The sequence below is a fragment of the Phyllosticta capitalensis genome (assembly GCF_038381095.1).
Source record: "Phyllosticta capitalensis strain CBS 128856 chromosome Unknown BKA78scaffold_3, whole genome shotgun sequence".
Classification (NCBI taxonomy): Eukaryota; Fungi; Ascomycota; class Dothideomycetes; order Botryosphaeriales; family Phyllostictaceae; genus Phyllosticta; species Phyllosticta capitalensis.
The window spans coordinates 2,816,433-2,830,794 of NW_027117441.1; the positions used below are offsets into that span (position 1 = coordinate 2,816,433).

The window sequence follows — 14,362 nt, forward strand, 5'->3', positions numbered from 1 at the left end:
ACCTTCTCCCGTCCACCCCTCCATCTCTCGCGACGAGTGCTTGAGAAGAAGTCGAGAGAGAAAGCGGGTCGTAGTCTAGGTATCAATCCATCCTTGGCTATCCCATCTCCATTCCATCTCCATTCCATCCCGTTCTGTTCAGTCCCATCCATCCCTTCCTTGAATACCGTCTAAAAGGTATTAAGTGCAGTGCAGTAGCAAGATGAGAGATGATGGCCTCTCCGGTACATATGTATACAATGAAAAGGGGAAAAAGGGGAAAAATGGGGGTGAAGGAAAAGTGGTCGGTCGACAAGCGAAAAAGGGAAATCCATCGCATCACCACGCGCCTCCTTCCAAACAAAACACTCTCTAAATCCTCCCACCTTCAACTACCTCGCGTCCGACCAGCTCCATCTCCCCCGTCGTCCCGCTCGTGCGCCTGCGCTCCAACACCCACCGATACACCTCCCTCTCGGCGCCCTTGGCCGCCGCGCCACCGTCGGGGAAGAAGCCGTCGTGGCGCATGCCGACACCGCCGCTCGCCATCTCACCACCAAGACCGCCCTCCGCCGTAGTAGCAATGGTAGCGGGCCGGCCGCCACCACCAAAAAAGGGAGGTTGGTTGTGCTGGTGGTGGAAGTCGTCTTCGAGGACGCGCTCGCGCACGTACGTGACGTGGTCGGCGCTGGCGCTGTTGGCGCGGCTGTGCATTGGGCGCGTGGGCGGCGTGTGCGACTGCGGTTGCGACGTTGGCGGCGGCGGCGGTATGCATCCGCTGGACTTGCCGCGCCGGTGGTAGGGAGGTGGTGCGGCGGCAGCGGCGATGGCGGCAGCGGCGGAAAGTGGTGCAATCGGATGCTGTTGCTGCTGCGAGAAGCTGGGGAGACATTGGGGCGGCTGCGGGGAGAGGTTGGCTGGAGTTGTGGCGGTCGAGCTGGTGCCGTTGGCCGAGGGCGATGTGGTCGAGGTGGTTGTGTTGTTGGTTGGAGTCGGCGAGTACAACGGAGAGAGGAGTGGCTGGAGTTGAGGGAGAGGCTGAGAGTGAGTTCGATTGTGCGAGTGGATGGGGAGTTGGAGTGAGGAGCGTGGAAGTTGGTGGGCATCAAGATCGGGCGAGGAAAGATGTTTCTTCTGAGGATCCATTGGGGAGTATGGTGGAGGCGGCTGTTGTGGATGAGATGTTGGTCCGGTGGCAGGAGAAAGGACTGGAGCAGCAACGCTGAGAGTCGGAGATACGGCAAGACCAGAGGTCGAGTTCCTAGCAGAGTGGACAGCCGAGGGGTGGCTAAAGGCAAACGAAGAATTCGAGTTGGTGGAAATGGCAGACGCTGGGACAGAAAGCGGAATGGCGCCAGGATGGTCAGGCAAGAAGGCATCATAACCCGAATGCCGCTGGGGAGGTATGCCATATATCTGCACTGGAGCTGTAGCATGCTGTGGGCTCCCATCGTCAGCAGAGCTAGGATCAGGAGAGAAATCAACTCTGTTCGCATCTGATTGAGATGCTGACGAGGCCTGGGCTTGCGTGGAGCTCGCCTCATCCGGACTCTCTTCAACATCTTGCAGACCTTCCGCATAGGTGTCAAGAGAGCTCTTGGTCCTTGTTGCGACAGGGCTACTTCCACGACCAGAGAAGCTTCCAGCAAAGAAGTTCATTGGACTGCTGTTCCGTGGACTACTGGCAGTGCTCCCTGCAGGGGAACCAGAGCCAAATGCGCCTTTCCGCAACCGCATGAGCTGTTCCAAACTCATGTCGTAATCGGAAAAGTCGTCTTCGGTGCCAGGAGGGAATCCATACGGGCTGGTGCGGGCGAATTGTGCAAATCCGGGCGACGGTACAGCACCAGCAGAGTTTTGGGCCTGACTGCCAGGAGCACTGCTCGGACCAGCAAAGTGGCCAAGCCCAATGAACGAATTGCGTGTGCTATACTCGGACCGCTCCGTAATAGGAGTCAAATTTGGCTCTCGGACGGCGTACCTTCCGCTTGCACTGCGGCCAAGAGCATCGATGCCACGAGGACCAAAATATCCGCCAGGTCCGGCTTGCCCGTCGCCATAGGCTGAAGCATAAAATCCAAACTCCGAGCCGTATTCGCCGTCATAGTCGTTTGCCAGTGCTTCGGCGTTTGCAGCAGCGATTATGGGATCGTCTTCCAGGGCACTGTCGTAGTCGTAATCGTCAAAGTCGATGTCGTACGTGTCCGGGTTGAATGGTGAATCTAGTTCCCCCACGTCATGATAGCCATAGTTGAGATCATCCACTTGACAGCTACCTCTCCCAGAGTCGGGCAAGAAGCTTGCGCTCGAGTCTTGTGAATCTCGCTCTTTCTTGGCCTGGTCCGCACTCTCACCGTTCTCTTGGCTTTCCTCCTCTCCGCTTGGAAAAGAGACATCAGTGGTTGCGATGCTGTTCTTACGGACAAACCGCCCATCTGCCTCGGCCTTGTTGAGCGCATCTGCCAGAGCACTATGATACGTCGCGCTGCTGAAATCGAAGTGCTCGGTGGCTTGAAAGGCAGACTTCTTGCCGCGAACTGACGGATGCGGCGCCAGGGCATGAGCTGGAGTTGGCTCATCCAGGGGGTCAGCCTGATCCTCACGAGGTTCCTGGGGCATAGCATCTGGATTCAGTCTTTGCGTTGGGAGAGGTTTTAATGTAGGAGCCGGACGGTCGTAGAGGTGATGCTCCGGGTCGTCAAAGACAGACTCGTCAAACTTTTCGCCTTCTGGGGGCGGATCAGGCTCGCCCATGAGGCCGTCGTCAAAGTAGAAATCATCGTCGTCCTGAAACTGGAACGACTTGTCGGTCCCAGTCGCTGCTTCCGAGTCCTCGGTGGGCTGCAGGCTGATTCGAATTCCTCCAATGTCATTGTTGCCGGGATCCATGGCCACGTTCTCGTTGTATCCTACCTGCATCTCTGCCTCATTTCTCGAATCTCGCGCTTCCTCTGAACTCGTCCGGGGCGATCCAACAGTCGTCCCCGTCATGGGCCCGAGCACCTCATCAACGTGCGAGCCCACGACCATCGAGTTGAAGTCCAAGCTGCTCAATCCCGGAGAGAGTCCCGGCCTGTAATCCTCTCCAAAGCCGTCGTCATCCCCTCCTATGGTCGGAATCTCTTCCTCGTACCCACACATGTCATCGTCCATGTTGTTATAATCGTACATGTCGTCTTCCGCGTCACCAAACTCATCCCCAATCTGGTCTTTTGATTTTTTGGCAAATCTCTCCCTGTGCCTCTCTTCCAGCAGCTTTTCTTGAGCCGCCGAATCTACGCCTCCAATCTGAAAGCTGAAGCGCGATGCTCGACTCGTCATGTGCGTCGGCAGGCCGGACTGGAACGACGAATCTGCGACCGACGTCGCCCGTGACCGGCTCAACGGTGGCGTTTTGGTGGCATTCGATCGTTTTGTGTCACTGTCAGGAGAACGGGGACTGGCCTCGGGGACTGTCGCCAAGCCTGTTGCGTCTTCCCTTGCGGGCATTTCGTCCAATGGCGGGGGAACCGATCTCCGTGAAAGCAGTGGGGGCTGTGCTGGATACCTTCCGAATGGCGGGAACGGCTGTTCATGTCCAGATTCACTCGGGACTGCATTGCGCGCTAGAAAGTCGTGATTCGCCAGTTCTTCCGCTCTAATCGCAGATTGTCGCTTCTTATCGTCAGCCTCGGGAGCATCAAATTCCTCCTTGAAGACGGGCGTATGTGAGCGGTCACGTTTTGAAGGACTCTCGTCGTCGCGGTTGTTCTTTCGGCGTCCTTGTGAAGTGGCATACATGTCGTAGGATTGGGTCCTCCTCGGTTTCGGCGCACTGAAATCGTGGACAATGTTTCCGCGTATGCTGGGGTCAAAGTCGTCTCCGAGGGACATTGCTGGGACGACATGGTTGCGGTGACTGACGAGGCTCTCCTCGGAGAGGTTCTGAAGCGCCTGAGCGGACCTGCGCCGTAGTAAAAGAGACATGGGGTTCAAAAGATTCAAAGCTCGCTTTCCACTCTTGGTTGACTGGGAGGGTCCCGGCGTTTTATTCGCACTTGAATGTTTTTCTTTCTCGGGTATAGTGGTTGATGCAACAGATGTCTGGCTGGCCGTAAACGATGAATTGGTCGGTGCGGTTTCAGCAAGCGTGCTCGATGACGCGTGGGCCGGCGATGAACCAGTTTGAGCGGCGTTTGATGCGCTCTGCCCTCTGGTCCTCAGCCCGGTAGGTGCGTATCTGCTCGTACCCAAGTCTCTCCAGCCTTCCGCCGGTATGGCCGAGTCCGGGCTTGGCTTGACCTGTTCTTGACCTCGACCTCCGGTCATGTTGTTCGCCTGCAAAGTGTCCTCCATCATACTATGTCTCTTGTTGTGTCCATGTTCTCTGGCGGTAGTGGAGGCCAATTTCTGCGGATCTGGGGGATTTGAGCGTCGGCCCATTTTCGACAGAGTTGGCAGACTGGGCGCAAAGGGACTCAGAGGTGAGCTGGAATGGCTGTTCGAAGCATCGCTAGAGGCGAAGCGGGGAGCAGAAGTTGGAGTGGTGTTGAGGACATCGTGGAGCGGGGTGGGGTTGGTTATCGAGCTGGACGACAGCTGCGGCTCTGGCGAACTAGGGTGCGAATGCGTCCGCTTGTGATGCGGGCGGAGATAGGAAAAGACGTTGGAGGGAGCCATGACGCTTCCAGTGACCGTCGGGCAGAGGAGGGAGGTGTTCTCTCGAGGGATGGTGGCGCTCGCAGTCGGCGCAAGGCGCGCGGGACGACCCAGAAAAAGGCGCGATGATGTATGTGCGCCGCGCAATCGTCTCGTTTCTTTGACGGGGAACCTTGTGTAGGCGAGACTGGATATTCTGATCAGAATAGATCCTCTCGCACTGGGCTATCAGCGCGGCGGCAGGCGTCGTTTTGCGTCAGCAATCATCGTTCCGTTCCGCAGTCGGCACCTGTCAGCAAAATGGCGGCGGGAGCGAGCTGAGGCTTGGATTTTGAGCAACTGAAAAGTGGTCAAGACAGAAAGAGTCCAAAGAGAGATTGAAATTCAACTCGTGCGCAATCCTCTGGCTCCAGTGGTGGAAGAGCGGCGGGCAGTAGCGGGGAATGGACAGCAGCTGTGAGGTAATGACTTGGCTTGACCTGGCACTCTGGGAGCGGGCCGGAGGCGGGAGGGAGCCACGAGCATGTCCGTCCGACGACCAAGACCACCGTCACCGTCACCCGCATGCTACAACGTTCGCTCGTGCCAGCCCTACATTCATGCATTGCCCTTGGTATCAAGCATCCGCGCCGTCCTTCCCGCAAACGCCAAAAACACCATGCTCTACTGCACTAAATGGATATCTGCCCGCTACCTGTCCTTCTTGCTCATACCCACCTCGCTTCCAGGAGTTGTCGTGCCGCTGCCTCCTCCAATTTCCCAATCACTATTTGGGTTGCTGCTCCTCCGCCGCTGTCCCCTCTCCTTCATGGCTCCCCTGATCTTCTTGCTCACCTCCTCAAAACCCCCCTTGCTGTCCAACGTACTGAAGCCCTGTAGCGGAAAACCCCCGCTTCCTGCAAGCCCGCCGCTCGAGTTGGCTCTTGAGCGCGGTTTGCTCGGTGTCGTCGGCCTCGTCGCAAAGAGCGCAATGTTGCCCAGGTTCTTGAACGACTCATTGCGCGGCAAGTGGCCGTCGGCCGTCAAACCGCCTCCCATGTTGGTGTCGGTGACACTGGGCGACGATGGAAGCGACTCGACAGAATATTCGCTATCGCGACGCTTGAAGGGCTCTCGCTTGGGCGCCTCGTCGTGGAACGGATCCGCCACAATGCGCGCATGATCAAAGTCCGGATACATCTCGGGACCGAGTTCGTTGATAACGTCGTTGACCTCGTGGACCAGATTTTGCCTGGTCTCCCTCAATTTGTGCAGCGAGTTGCTTGACGAGGGGTTGATGGACAACACGAGCGGTCTCAACGACTTGAGAATGTCCATTCCCACCTCGCCAAATCGAAGGGCGGCGTATGTGATGGACGGGAAGAAGATGAAGCCAAACACAACAACCGCCCAGAGTGGCACGTCATCCGGAACGTAGCCCCAGACCCGATGGCGATAGGTCCACCATGTAATGATTGCCGTGTAGAGCGTGTAGAAAGGCGGGGCGAACGCCATGGAGACAAGGAGTTTCCAAGTAGCCATGACATCTCTAGCCTGGATTTTGACCGTCGACGCCGCCAAAGCCTCCTTGGCTTTCTGGTTGGACATGTACTTTCCGAGGATAAAGATTGGAGAGAAGAGAATCAGACCGGGCAAAACGGCGGCGGAGAGCAGCAGTAGTTTGGCGATCCGGTAGAGCAGCATGAAAATCACCTTATGAATTGAAAACTTGGCGTACTCGACCTGGTGGTCTCGGATGTTGAGCATCATCAGCTTCTTGTTGTAAGAAAGGACCGATTTCTTCAGCTGGATGATGCGAGGGTCATGCTTGTATCTTTCGTAGCCTTTGACGAGCCTGCGGTTGAGTTCAATGACCATGGGAAGCGGAAGCTTTTTGCCTCGAGTGTTGTAGAGACGACGGACGGCTTGGATCATCTATGCGGCAGTCAGTAGGAATGAAGCTTCTCGTGATCAAAATAACATACCATGAGGGTGTCATAGTCAGGGGCAGTGACGGTGACAGCAACAAGGGCATTATACACCTGCTCCAAAAGCTTCGAGACGGCGTCTCTACGTTCGCCTTTCCTGTAAAGCTCTATGAGCTCCGGAGGAACATCCAAGGGAGTGCCAAATTCAACGACAGCCCGTGAGCGGAATTTGTGCGCATGAAAGTAATTCATGCCAACGGGAACGATTTTGAGACCACTGTCAGGGTTGGCCGCAAGAGCGCCAAGGGCCATGATTGCGACTCCAGCTATCCAGCATGTCAGACAAGGTTACGATAGTGGCCCGGTTGTACACACCTTTCAAGGGCAAGAGTTCGGTACGGTCATGACTACCACCCTCTGGGAAAATGCCAACACATCCACCGTCATTGAGCTTCTCAAAAACGGCATCATAAACCTTCGTCTGGTCGACTTTTGGAGCGACCTTAAAGTTGATGCCGGCAAAGCCTTCTGCTGGCCCGGCATTTCCATTCATAAACTTCCCGTCTTCATCAATGTCGGCGCGTCCCGTCAGCTGCTTGAGAGCCACGGCCCCTTTGAATGGTTTCTTGACCCTTAGCTCCTCCGGACCCAGTATTTCCAGAATTTCCGAGTTTGCCGCCGTGTTGTTGACCGACGGGAGCACGATAAGCCCACCAATCTGGAAGTCCGCTTTCTCGAAATTTGTACCGAAACCGCGTACGAGAGTAGGATCGTTTGTGGGATCGGGGAGGTAGACCTTGCCCTCGGCAGGCTTGGTACTATCCATGGCCCTGCCAACAGGGAGAGCTCCAACATTGCGCGCAAACCAGCCAATGAATTTTCTCCGCATCGACTTTTCGGCTATGAGGAAGCAGATTCGGCGTCTGGCTTCTATGCGAACAACGCGCATGAGAATAAGAGGGTCGACAAACTTGGAGACATCGGACGTCAGTCGGACTCATAGATGGTCAGATTTCGAGCAGACGTACCTGGTTGGCATGAGGAGCGGCGACGAAAATGACGGGTCCATTGCGTGGGATTTTCCAAGAGCTGCGGGGGTGTACTTCGCGGAAGAAAAGGTCAACCAGGATAGAAAATACCCACAACAAGACGTCGTAGACGACATTGTTCATGGGCGCCAACTTTCTACGCGGCGGTCTTTGCCCATGGCCAACGTGGGCCCCGTCCTGCGGCATGGTGGGCGGATTTCAGGCAACGAAGACGGTGAGCTCGAACGAGAGCAGCTTGTCGAGGTAAACTTCTAGGTGGTGGCTGAGAAAATGAATGGAGTGGCCAGACTGGAGCGGTCGACGAAGCGACGCGGCGATATTGAGGTCGAGAGGTCGTGAGTCCAGGATGGCGGTTGCCTTGTTTAGTCGAATGCTAGCTGGCCGTTGCGTAGCACGAGAGAGGAAAGATGGCAAACAGACCAACAACAAAGGTTTGAAAGGGCGGAAATGGCCGGGCGAGAGGAACAGGCAGAAAATTTCGGTAGAACGAGATATGCGCGCGAGGATGGTCAGATTCCCCACAGCCGGGTACGGGCACGTCGCGGAGCGGAGCAGAACAGAGCAGAGCGGCCAGGTATGGATGTGACGTTGTTTGTGTAGCGCGAGCGGAATGGCTGTTGGTAGATGTTGGAACCGAGTCGTCGACCAAAATGCGTATGCTACAATGGAAGTGGGAGAAACGGCTCAACAAGACGTCTATGTGAGATCACTTGGCGCAAGTCGGTGGGGTGCAGCACGCAAACACCAAGGCCGTCCGTAGCGCTGACTGGACCTGGCTTCCCCTTCCCCGCGCCTCTTGGCGCCGTTGGGTTTGGCGCCCCCAAGCTCGAGCACTCAAAGCTCCGCTCTCACCCACGCTGGACTGGAACCTTCTACTCGACAGCATACGTACCCACAATGCTTGGTGCGCTACGAATAGTATTCAGGCCCGTCTTTCGCTTGCTACTGGGCTACTAACAAGTAGAGCTTACGCCGAAAACGCAAAAAAAGAGAAGAGAGACCCGACCCAGCATCCTCACTCGCTTTTCAAAGTGGGACCATCACTCAATGAAAACCACATTCCCCTTCAACGACCAAATCGTCGTGCATTCTCATTCCTCTTCCCGCACCTCATCTGACTCGTTTCATTTGCCGTCCATACCGCTACCCGGAGATGCCCGTGCCCGGCGCCGGTGTTGATGGCGGACCCGGTTCGTGTCCTCCGTTTCCAGGCATCTTCGGTATCAACATCTCCGGAAGCTTGATGGGCGCCCCAGGTTCGGCCTTTGGCTTCTCTGGCAACTTTTCTCCTCTGATAATCTTCTCCATCTCCTCCTTGTTGAGGCACTCGTAGTCGACCAACCCCTTTGCAAGGCGGTCAAGCTCCACGCGCCGTTCTTGAAGGATGGTGCGTGCCCGCTGATACGACTCGTCCAGGATCGTGCGGACTTCTTTTTCAATCTTGTTCTTGGTGTCTGTTGACAAGAGCTGATATTGACTGTTGAGGTCAATGTTGCCGAGACTGCTCATGCCCAGCTGTGTCACCATCGCGTAAGCTATCTTGGTAGCTTGTTTGATGTCCGACGATGCTCCCGACGTTACGTAGTCCGGTCCGTGGAAGATTTCCTCAGCTGCCTTGCCTCCCATGCACATGTCAATCTGCGCGAGATATTGCGCCTTTGACATGCTGTACTGGTCCATCTCTGGAAGCCACGTAGTGACACCAAGCGCATGCCCGCGAGGCATGATGGTCGCTTTGTAGAGGGGTTCAGAGTGCTTGGTGAAGAGGTTTACCAACGCGTGGCCTCCCTCGTGGTAAGCCGTAGCAAGCTTCTGGTCCTCGGGAATAAACCGAGATCTGCGCTCGGCACCCATCAGAATCTTGTCCTTGGCCCACTCAAAGTCGATCATCGAAACCCTTTGCTGTCTCTTCTTGGACGCGTGGACAGCAGCTTGGTTGACCATGTTCTCGAGCTCGGCGCCGCTGAAGCCCGCAGTTCCGCGTGCAAGTACAGCGTGGTCGACATCAGTGCCTGCCTGGACCTTGCGCATGTGGTGCTTGATAATGTCAATGCGACCACGTACGTCGGGAAGGTCAACGACGACATGACGATCAAAACGACCAGGGCGGACAAGAGCCTTGTCGAGGAGTTCTGGGAAGTTGGTGGCAGCAATGAGGATGATGCCCGAGTTTTGTTCAAAGCCATCGAGTTCCGTAAGGAGCTGGTTGAGGGTTTGCTTGGCAGCCGCGTTGTCGCGCTCGTTTCGCTTGGATCCTACAGCATCAAGTTCGTCGATGAAAACGATTGCCGGTGACTTGGCTTTGGCATTGCCGAAGAGTTCCCTAACGCGCTTTGCGCCAACACCGACGTAGATTTCATCAAACTCGGCACCAGACATTTGGAAAAACGGAACACCTGCTTCTCCAGCGACAGCTCGAGCGAGCAAAGTTTTACCAGTTCCGGGAGGTCCAACCAGGAGAACACCCTTGGGAAGTTTGCCACCGAGGTTGTTGAACTTGCCAGGGTTTTTCAAAAAGTCAACGACATCTTGGAGTTCTTCTTTAGCCTCATCGCAACCGTGGACGTCGCTGAACCGTGTCTTTTGCATTTGCGGTTTAGCTTCCGCGTCCTTGGGTGTATTCCGTCGGGCAAGACCGCCGGTCAGATCCACGAAAAGCATCAGCGCGTTTTGAATGGCCCAAACGGAAACCAAAACCCAGGCGAGGAACTTGAACCACTTCAAGAAGCGGCCGCCCTTTTCTTCAACGACGACATGGAGAGGGCTTGACTTGCTTCCGTTGCCAGTACGCGCTGTTGCCACATTGGAGCCGCGGACGCGAGCGCCAACAGCCTGACCAATTGCCTGCAAACCTTCTTTGGAAAGCCCGGAGCTTTGTCCCATCTCACCCATGTGAGACTGTTGGCCAATAGCACCTTCTGATTGTCCCAGTTTCTCGAGAGCTCGTGCGTACATGGCATCGCACGAGGAATTCGTCGCATAACGTCCCGTTTCGTATCTCGCAACAACATACTGCGGTAGGTTCGCCCGAAGCAGTGCAGCGTAGAATGCATTCTGTGCCGATGCGCTTGAAGGATTGTTGTTTGCCTGTTGTTCCATGTGCGCAAGTACATTTTGTGAAGCGTTGGCACTGGAGCTGCCGAAGAGTGATCTGCGCTGAGCAAGGCCGAATTTTTGAGACTGAGGAATCGCATTGAGGCGAAGACCGAGAGGAGTACCAGTAGAGTAGAAGCGGTTTGTGTTGGGGAGCGAAGCAAACTGGGCGCGTGGATGGAAAGACCGGAAGGCTTTAGACGAGACTGTCGGGTGTTAGCCGGAGGTCTTCAAGCTGGACCGTTGATCGCAAATGATCAGTCCAAATACAGACCTTGAGAGAAGATGCCAGCCACAGTGGGCGCAGAACCCAGGATCTCAGGTGTTGGCCGAAAGCGCAGAGCTGATGTCGGCACGGAGGCCAAGAATTCTGGAGCCGCAGCCTTTGACGATATCAGTGTCTGTCCGAGTGTCCGCTTGAGCATTTGTCCACTCACATGCGCTACATTGTTGTTCGCGGTAGTCGGCGCGGTTGTTTCGACAGTAGAGCGGGTGGCTTCAGCATGAGTGGAGGACGGTTTCTGGCTTGTCAAGGACCGCCAAGGTGCCTGAATAGCTGCAGAGAAGGAAGGCCAAATCTCTCTAGTCACGGATGCGACTCCCTTAAAAACCGGTGTCAGTTCGCGCAAGGCGGTCCACGGGACATTTAGATTGCAACGTACCTGTAAACTGACCGGAGTCTGGAAAGCCATGCTAAGATGGGTTGCAGCGGCCTGTGCCGCAGGTAAAAGAGTGAGAGACAATCACCACTGTCAGGATATTGATTCGGCAGAGAAGGCGGATCAAATATGCAAAGGTGGCAGACACGCCACTGAAGAACGATAGCGGTGGTGACGATGGTGATGGGTCATGAAGGTAGACTGGTGGTGGCGCGCGACCACTGGTGACGAACTACCTCTTGGCATCCCGGAGCGCCGAAATTGCCGAGGCGGGTTCTCGTTCCCTCCTCAGCCCACGACTCCAACCTTTCCGACTCCTCATTCGATTTCCTCCCCTAGTTCTGACTGCTTCATCTCATCTCAAGTTCCGATCGAATCGTCCTACTCATCATCCATTCTATGGTCACGTTGCAGTCATGAGAGTAACTTGACTAAGACCAAAACATCGCGGGGAAGGTTTTTGAAGGTAACTCTCAGAGTGCGCCAGCAATGTGAACACTTTCTATCATTCACTCAATTTTCCTTGACAAAGTCACAATTTCTTCGATCAAGTTTTCAAGAGAAAAAGAAATGTCAATTGATATTAGGCTGCTATACAACTATTTGTGCAATTCAAAAATCAAAACAAGATGCTTTCTTCAAATCGGACCAGGTATTCACAACGACTCTCCATCTTCTAGCGCAACCGCCCTGTTTGATTCAACAACGACTTTTGGGTACAAGATTTTTACTTGAGAGAGATGGAGATGGTCGTGTTGGTCAGGTTACCAGGGAGGTTGGTGGTGTTCAACAGCTGGCGGGCCTCAATGGTGGCAGTCTGACGCTTGCCAAGGATCTGGAGGATGCCGTTGATCAGGTCAGCCTCAGTCTGCGAGGTACTGCTCGAGCTGCTGGATCCCGAAGAGCTGCTTCCGCTCTGGCCGTTGCTGTTGCTGTCCTGACCATTGCTGCTCTGGCCGTTGCCGCTGTCCTGGCCGTTACCGGACTGCTGGCCATTTCCACCCTGCTGGCCGTTGCCACCCTGTTGACCCTGGCCCTCCTGGCGCTTGTTGATGAGCTGGAGAGTGTAACCGTCGAGGCTGGCACCAGCAATGACGCTGGAGGTAGCCTCAGTGCCCTGGCTGTTGCTGTTGCCGCTCTGCTGGCCGTTGCCGGACTGCTGGCCGTTGCCGGACTGCTGGCCGTTGCCGCCGTTCTGGCGCTTCACAACACCGCCGAGGAGATCCCCAAGAACACCCTCGATTTCGCTGATCTCAGAAGACGAGACGGGGGTCGAAGCACCGCCCTGGCGTCTGGCGAGGGTGACAGAGGGGGTGGCAACACCCGAGACGGCAACGCTGCCAACACTGGAGCCAGAAAGAATGCTGTTAAGGCCGGAGACCGAGACACCAACCTGACGGGCGGCGATGGACACAGTGGGAGTGGCAGTAGCCAAGCCACTCAAAGCGCTCAAGGCGGAGCCAGTGATAGAAGAAAGGCCAGAGACGGTGACACCGGCTTGGCGGTTCTTGAGGACGATGGTCGTGGGAGTGACAGTAGCACCGGTCAAGTTGAAGGTGCTAGTGGAGCTGCCCGAGACGATGACAATGTCTTGAGGGTTGCGCTTGACGTTGACACCGCCAGAAGCCGGGGTCGCAACGGCGCTGAGAATGCCACCGAGCTCGTTGCCAACGTTCTGGCGAGCAGCCAGGTGGCCAGCGGGAGTGGCCTGAGCCTGACCGGAGTTGTCCTAATGAACAGGTTAGTTGGAAGATTGGAGTGTTGGAGAAGCTGATCACTTACTCCGCCGTGGCTCTCGCTGTTCCTGGCGGGAAGAGCGACAATGGGGGCCGCAAGGGCGCAGCCAAGAACGATGGAGTTGCTGAACTTCATTTTGATGATTGGAGTTTGGAGGTTGGTATTGAAGAGTAAAGATGAAGAAGTGTTGAAGAGGTGAGTTGCTGTGTTGTAGAAGACTGGAGAGGATGTTGTTGATGCTTCTTCAATTCAGACAATTCCACCGCCTTATATGCAGATTACAGTTCTTCAAATGCACCGCAGAATGCAGTAGAGAAGGATGCAAGATTCGTCACCTCTGCTTGCCACGCGTCTGCTTTCACGTGGGATCCCTAGAGGGAGTCTTCTCGCACAGAGCAAAGTTATCGACCGCAAAACCGTCTGTCAGGCACGCAACGATACAGATCACCTCAGCCAATGGGAGACGCGTACCTGTCGCGCCATACTCGGTTCCTCCATTGCTTGAGCAATCGGTCCATGGTGAGCTGCGTCTCTCCAAGTGCCGTCATCTCCCAAGGTTCGCGCAGGATGGACATGATTACGCGAGGGAGTCACGAAGGATTCTGCAAATTCTCCAAGAGCTTGGTATCTGTCATAGTCATGTTGGGACGCGCATTTGCCTCGTCATGACGAAATTTTCCAAACTGGTCGTCCGCAAAAATTTCGTGCGTTTCTGATGACAGGTGTCGCTGTGTGGTGGATTTGCAGGGCCGCCGACCACAGCTGTAGATGCCACTAACTCCAGTATCACCACGCGATGACGCAGGCAAAGAACAGAGCGCCAAGGCTACGGTAATATCCGACGCTAGAGAGGATTTGGCAAGAGTTCTCACTCACCACGCTCGTTGGTTTGAACTTTGGAAAGTTTCCCGTCTGAAGCCCTGGATGTCACTGTTGCAGGAACATCGCTTGGCCCGTCATCCAAAGACAAGCATTACCATGTCGCCAAGTCATGGAAATGACTTTTTCACGAGAAGGTCAACAACAGATGCGATGATGTGGAATTCTGTCCAATCTTGGGTATGTTACTGGCAATCGGGATGCTGAAACCACGGCCCGTCGCATCACCTCTTTCGAACGCCCGGTCCAGTCTCAACACCGTTAGAGCTCAGTCTCAAATCGCTTCTCCATCGGCGCGTCGGCGTCCCTGCATTCTTTTCGTCCAACCAGGTCACGATACTTCGCTTCGACAGCATAGGAGGTCGTCACGAGTAAGAAAACTGATACATCTTCGCGAGCAGGTCACAAATCAAAATGTCCA

General features: G+C 55.3%; 5 protein-coding genes across 5 annotated transcripts; 1 reads left to right on the forward strand and 4 right to left on the reverse strand.

The window, feature by feature from the left end:
- Window positions 1-150: 150 nt before the first annotated feature.
- BKA78DRAFT_107697 (uncharacterized protein) lies at window positions 151-4,972 on the reverse strand. Its single transcript, XM_066882200.1, has one exon. It carries the CDS (start codon window positions 4,636-4,638, stop codon window positions 352-354), a length of 4,287 nt encoding a protein of 1,428 aa, XP_066747081.1. The 5' UTR covers window positions 4,639-4,972; the 3' UTR covers window positions 151-351.
- Window positions 4,973-5,307: 335 nt separating this feature from the next.
- On the reverse strand, window positions 5,308-7,759 carry BKA78DRAFT_351433 (glycerol-3-phosphate O-acyltransferase; the record flags this gene model as incomplete). Its single annotated transcript, XM_066891167.1, has 4 exons — window positions 5,308-6,531; window positions 6,582-6,850; window positions 6,900-7,494; window positions 7,553-7,759. 4 exons carry the CDS (start codon window positions 7,757-7,759, stop codon window positions 5,308-5,310), a joined length of 2,295 nt encoding a protein of 764 aa, XP_066747082.1.
- Window positions 7,760-8,716: 957 nt separating this feature from the next.
- BKA78DRAFT_351434 (AAA+-type ATPase) lies at window positions 8,717-11,358 on the reverse strand (the record flags this gene model as incomplete). The annotated part of the gene is made up of 4 exons (XM_066891168.1): window positions 8,717-10,872; window positions 10,941-11,049; window positions 11,104-11,268; window positions 11,329-11,358. The coding sequence occupies 4 exons, from the start codon at window positions 11,356-11,358 to the stop codon at window positions 8,717-8,719; spliced, it is 2,460 nt and encodes an 819-aa protein (XP_066747083.1).
- Window positions 11,359-11,624: 266 nt separating this feature from the next.
- On the reverse strand, window positions 11,625-13,197 carry BKA78DRAFT_378514 (uncharacterized protein; the record flags this gene model as incomplete). The annotated part of the gene is made up of 2 exons (XM_066892908.1): window positions 11,625-13,054; window positions 13,108-13,197. The coding sequence occupies 2 exons, from the start codon at window positions 13,195-13,197 to the stop codon at window positions 12,053-12,055; spliced, it is 1,092 nt and encodes a 363-aa protein (XP_066747084.1). The 3' UTR covers window positions 11,625-12,052.
- BKA78DRAFT_107799 (uncharacterized protein) lies at window positions 13,195-13,951 on the forward strand. The gene has a single exon (XM_066882201.1). The coding sequence runs from the start codon at window positions 13,290-13,292 to the stop codon at window positions 13,776-13,778; it is 489 nt and encodes a 162-aa protein (XP_066747085.1). The 5' UTR covers window positions 13,195-13,289; the 3' UTR covers window positions 13,779-13,951.
- Window positions 13,952-14,362: the final 411 nt, after the last annotated feature.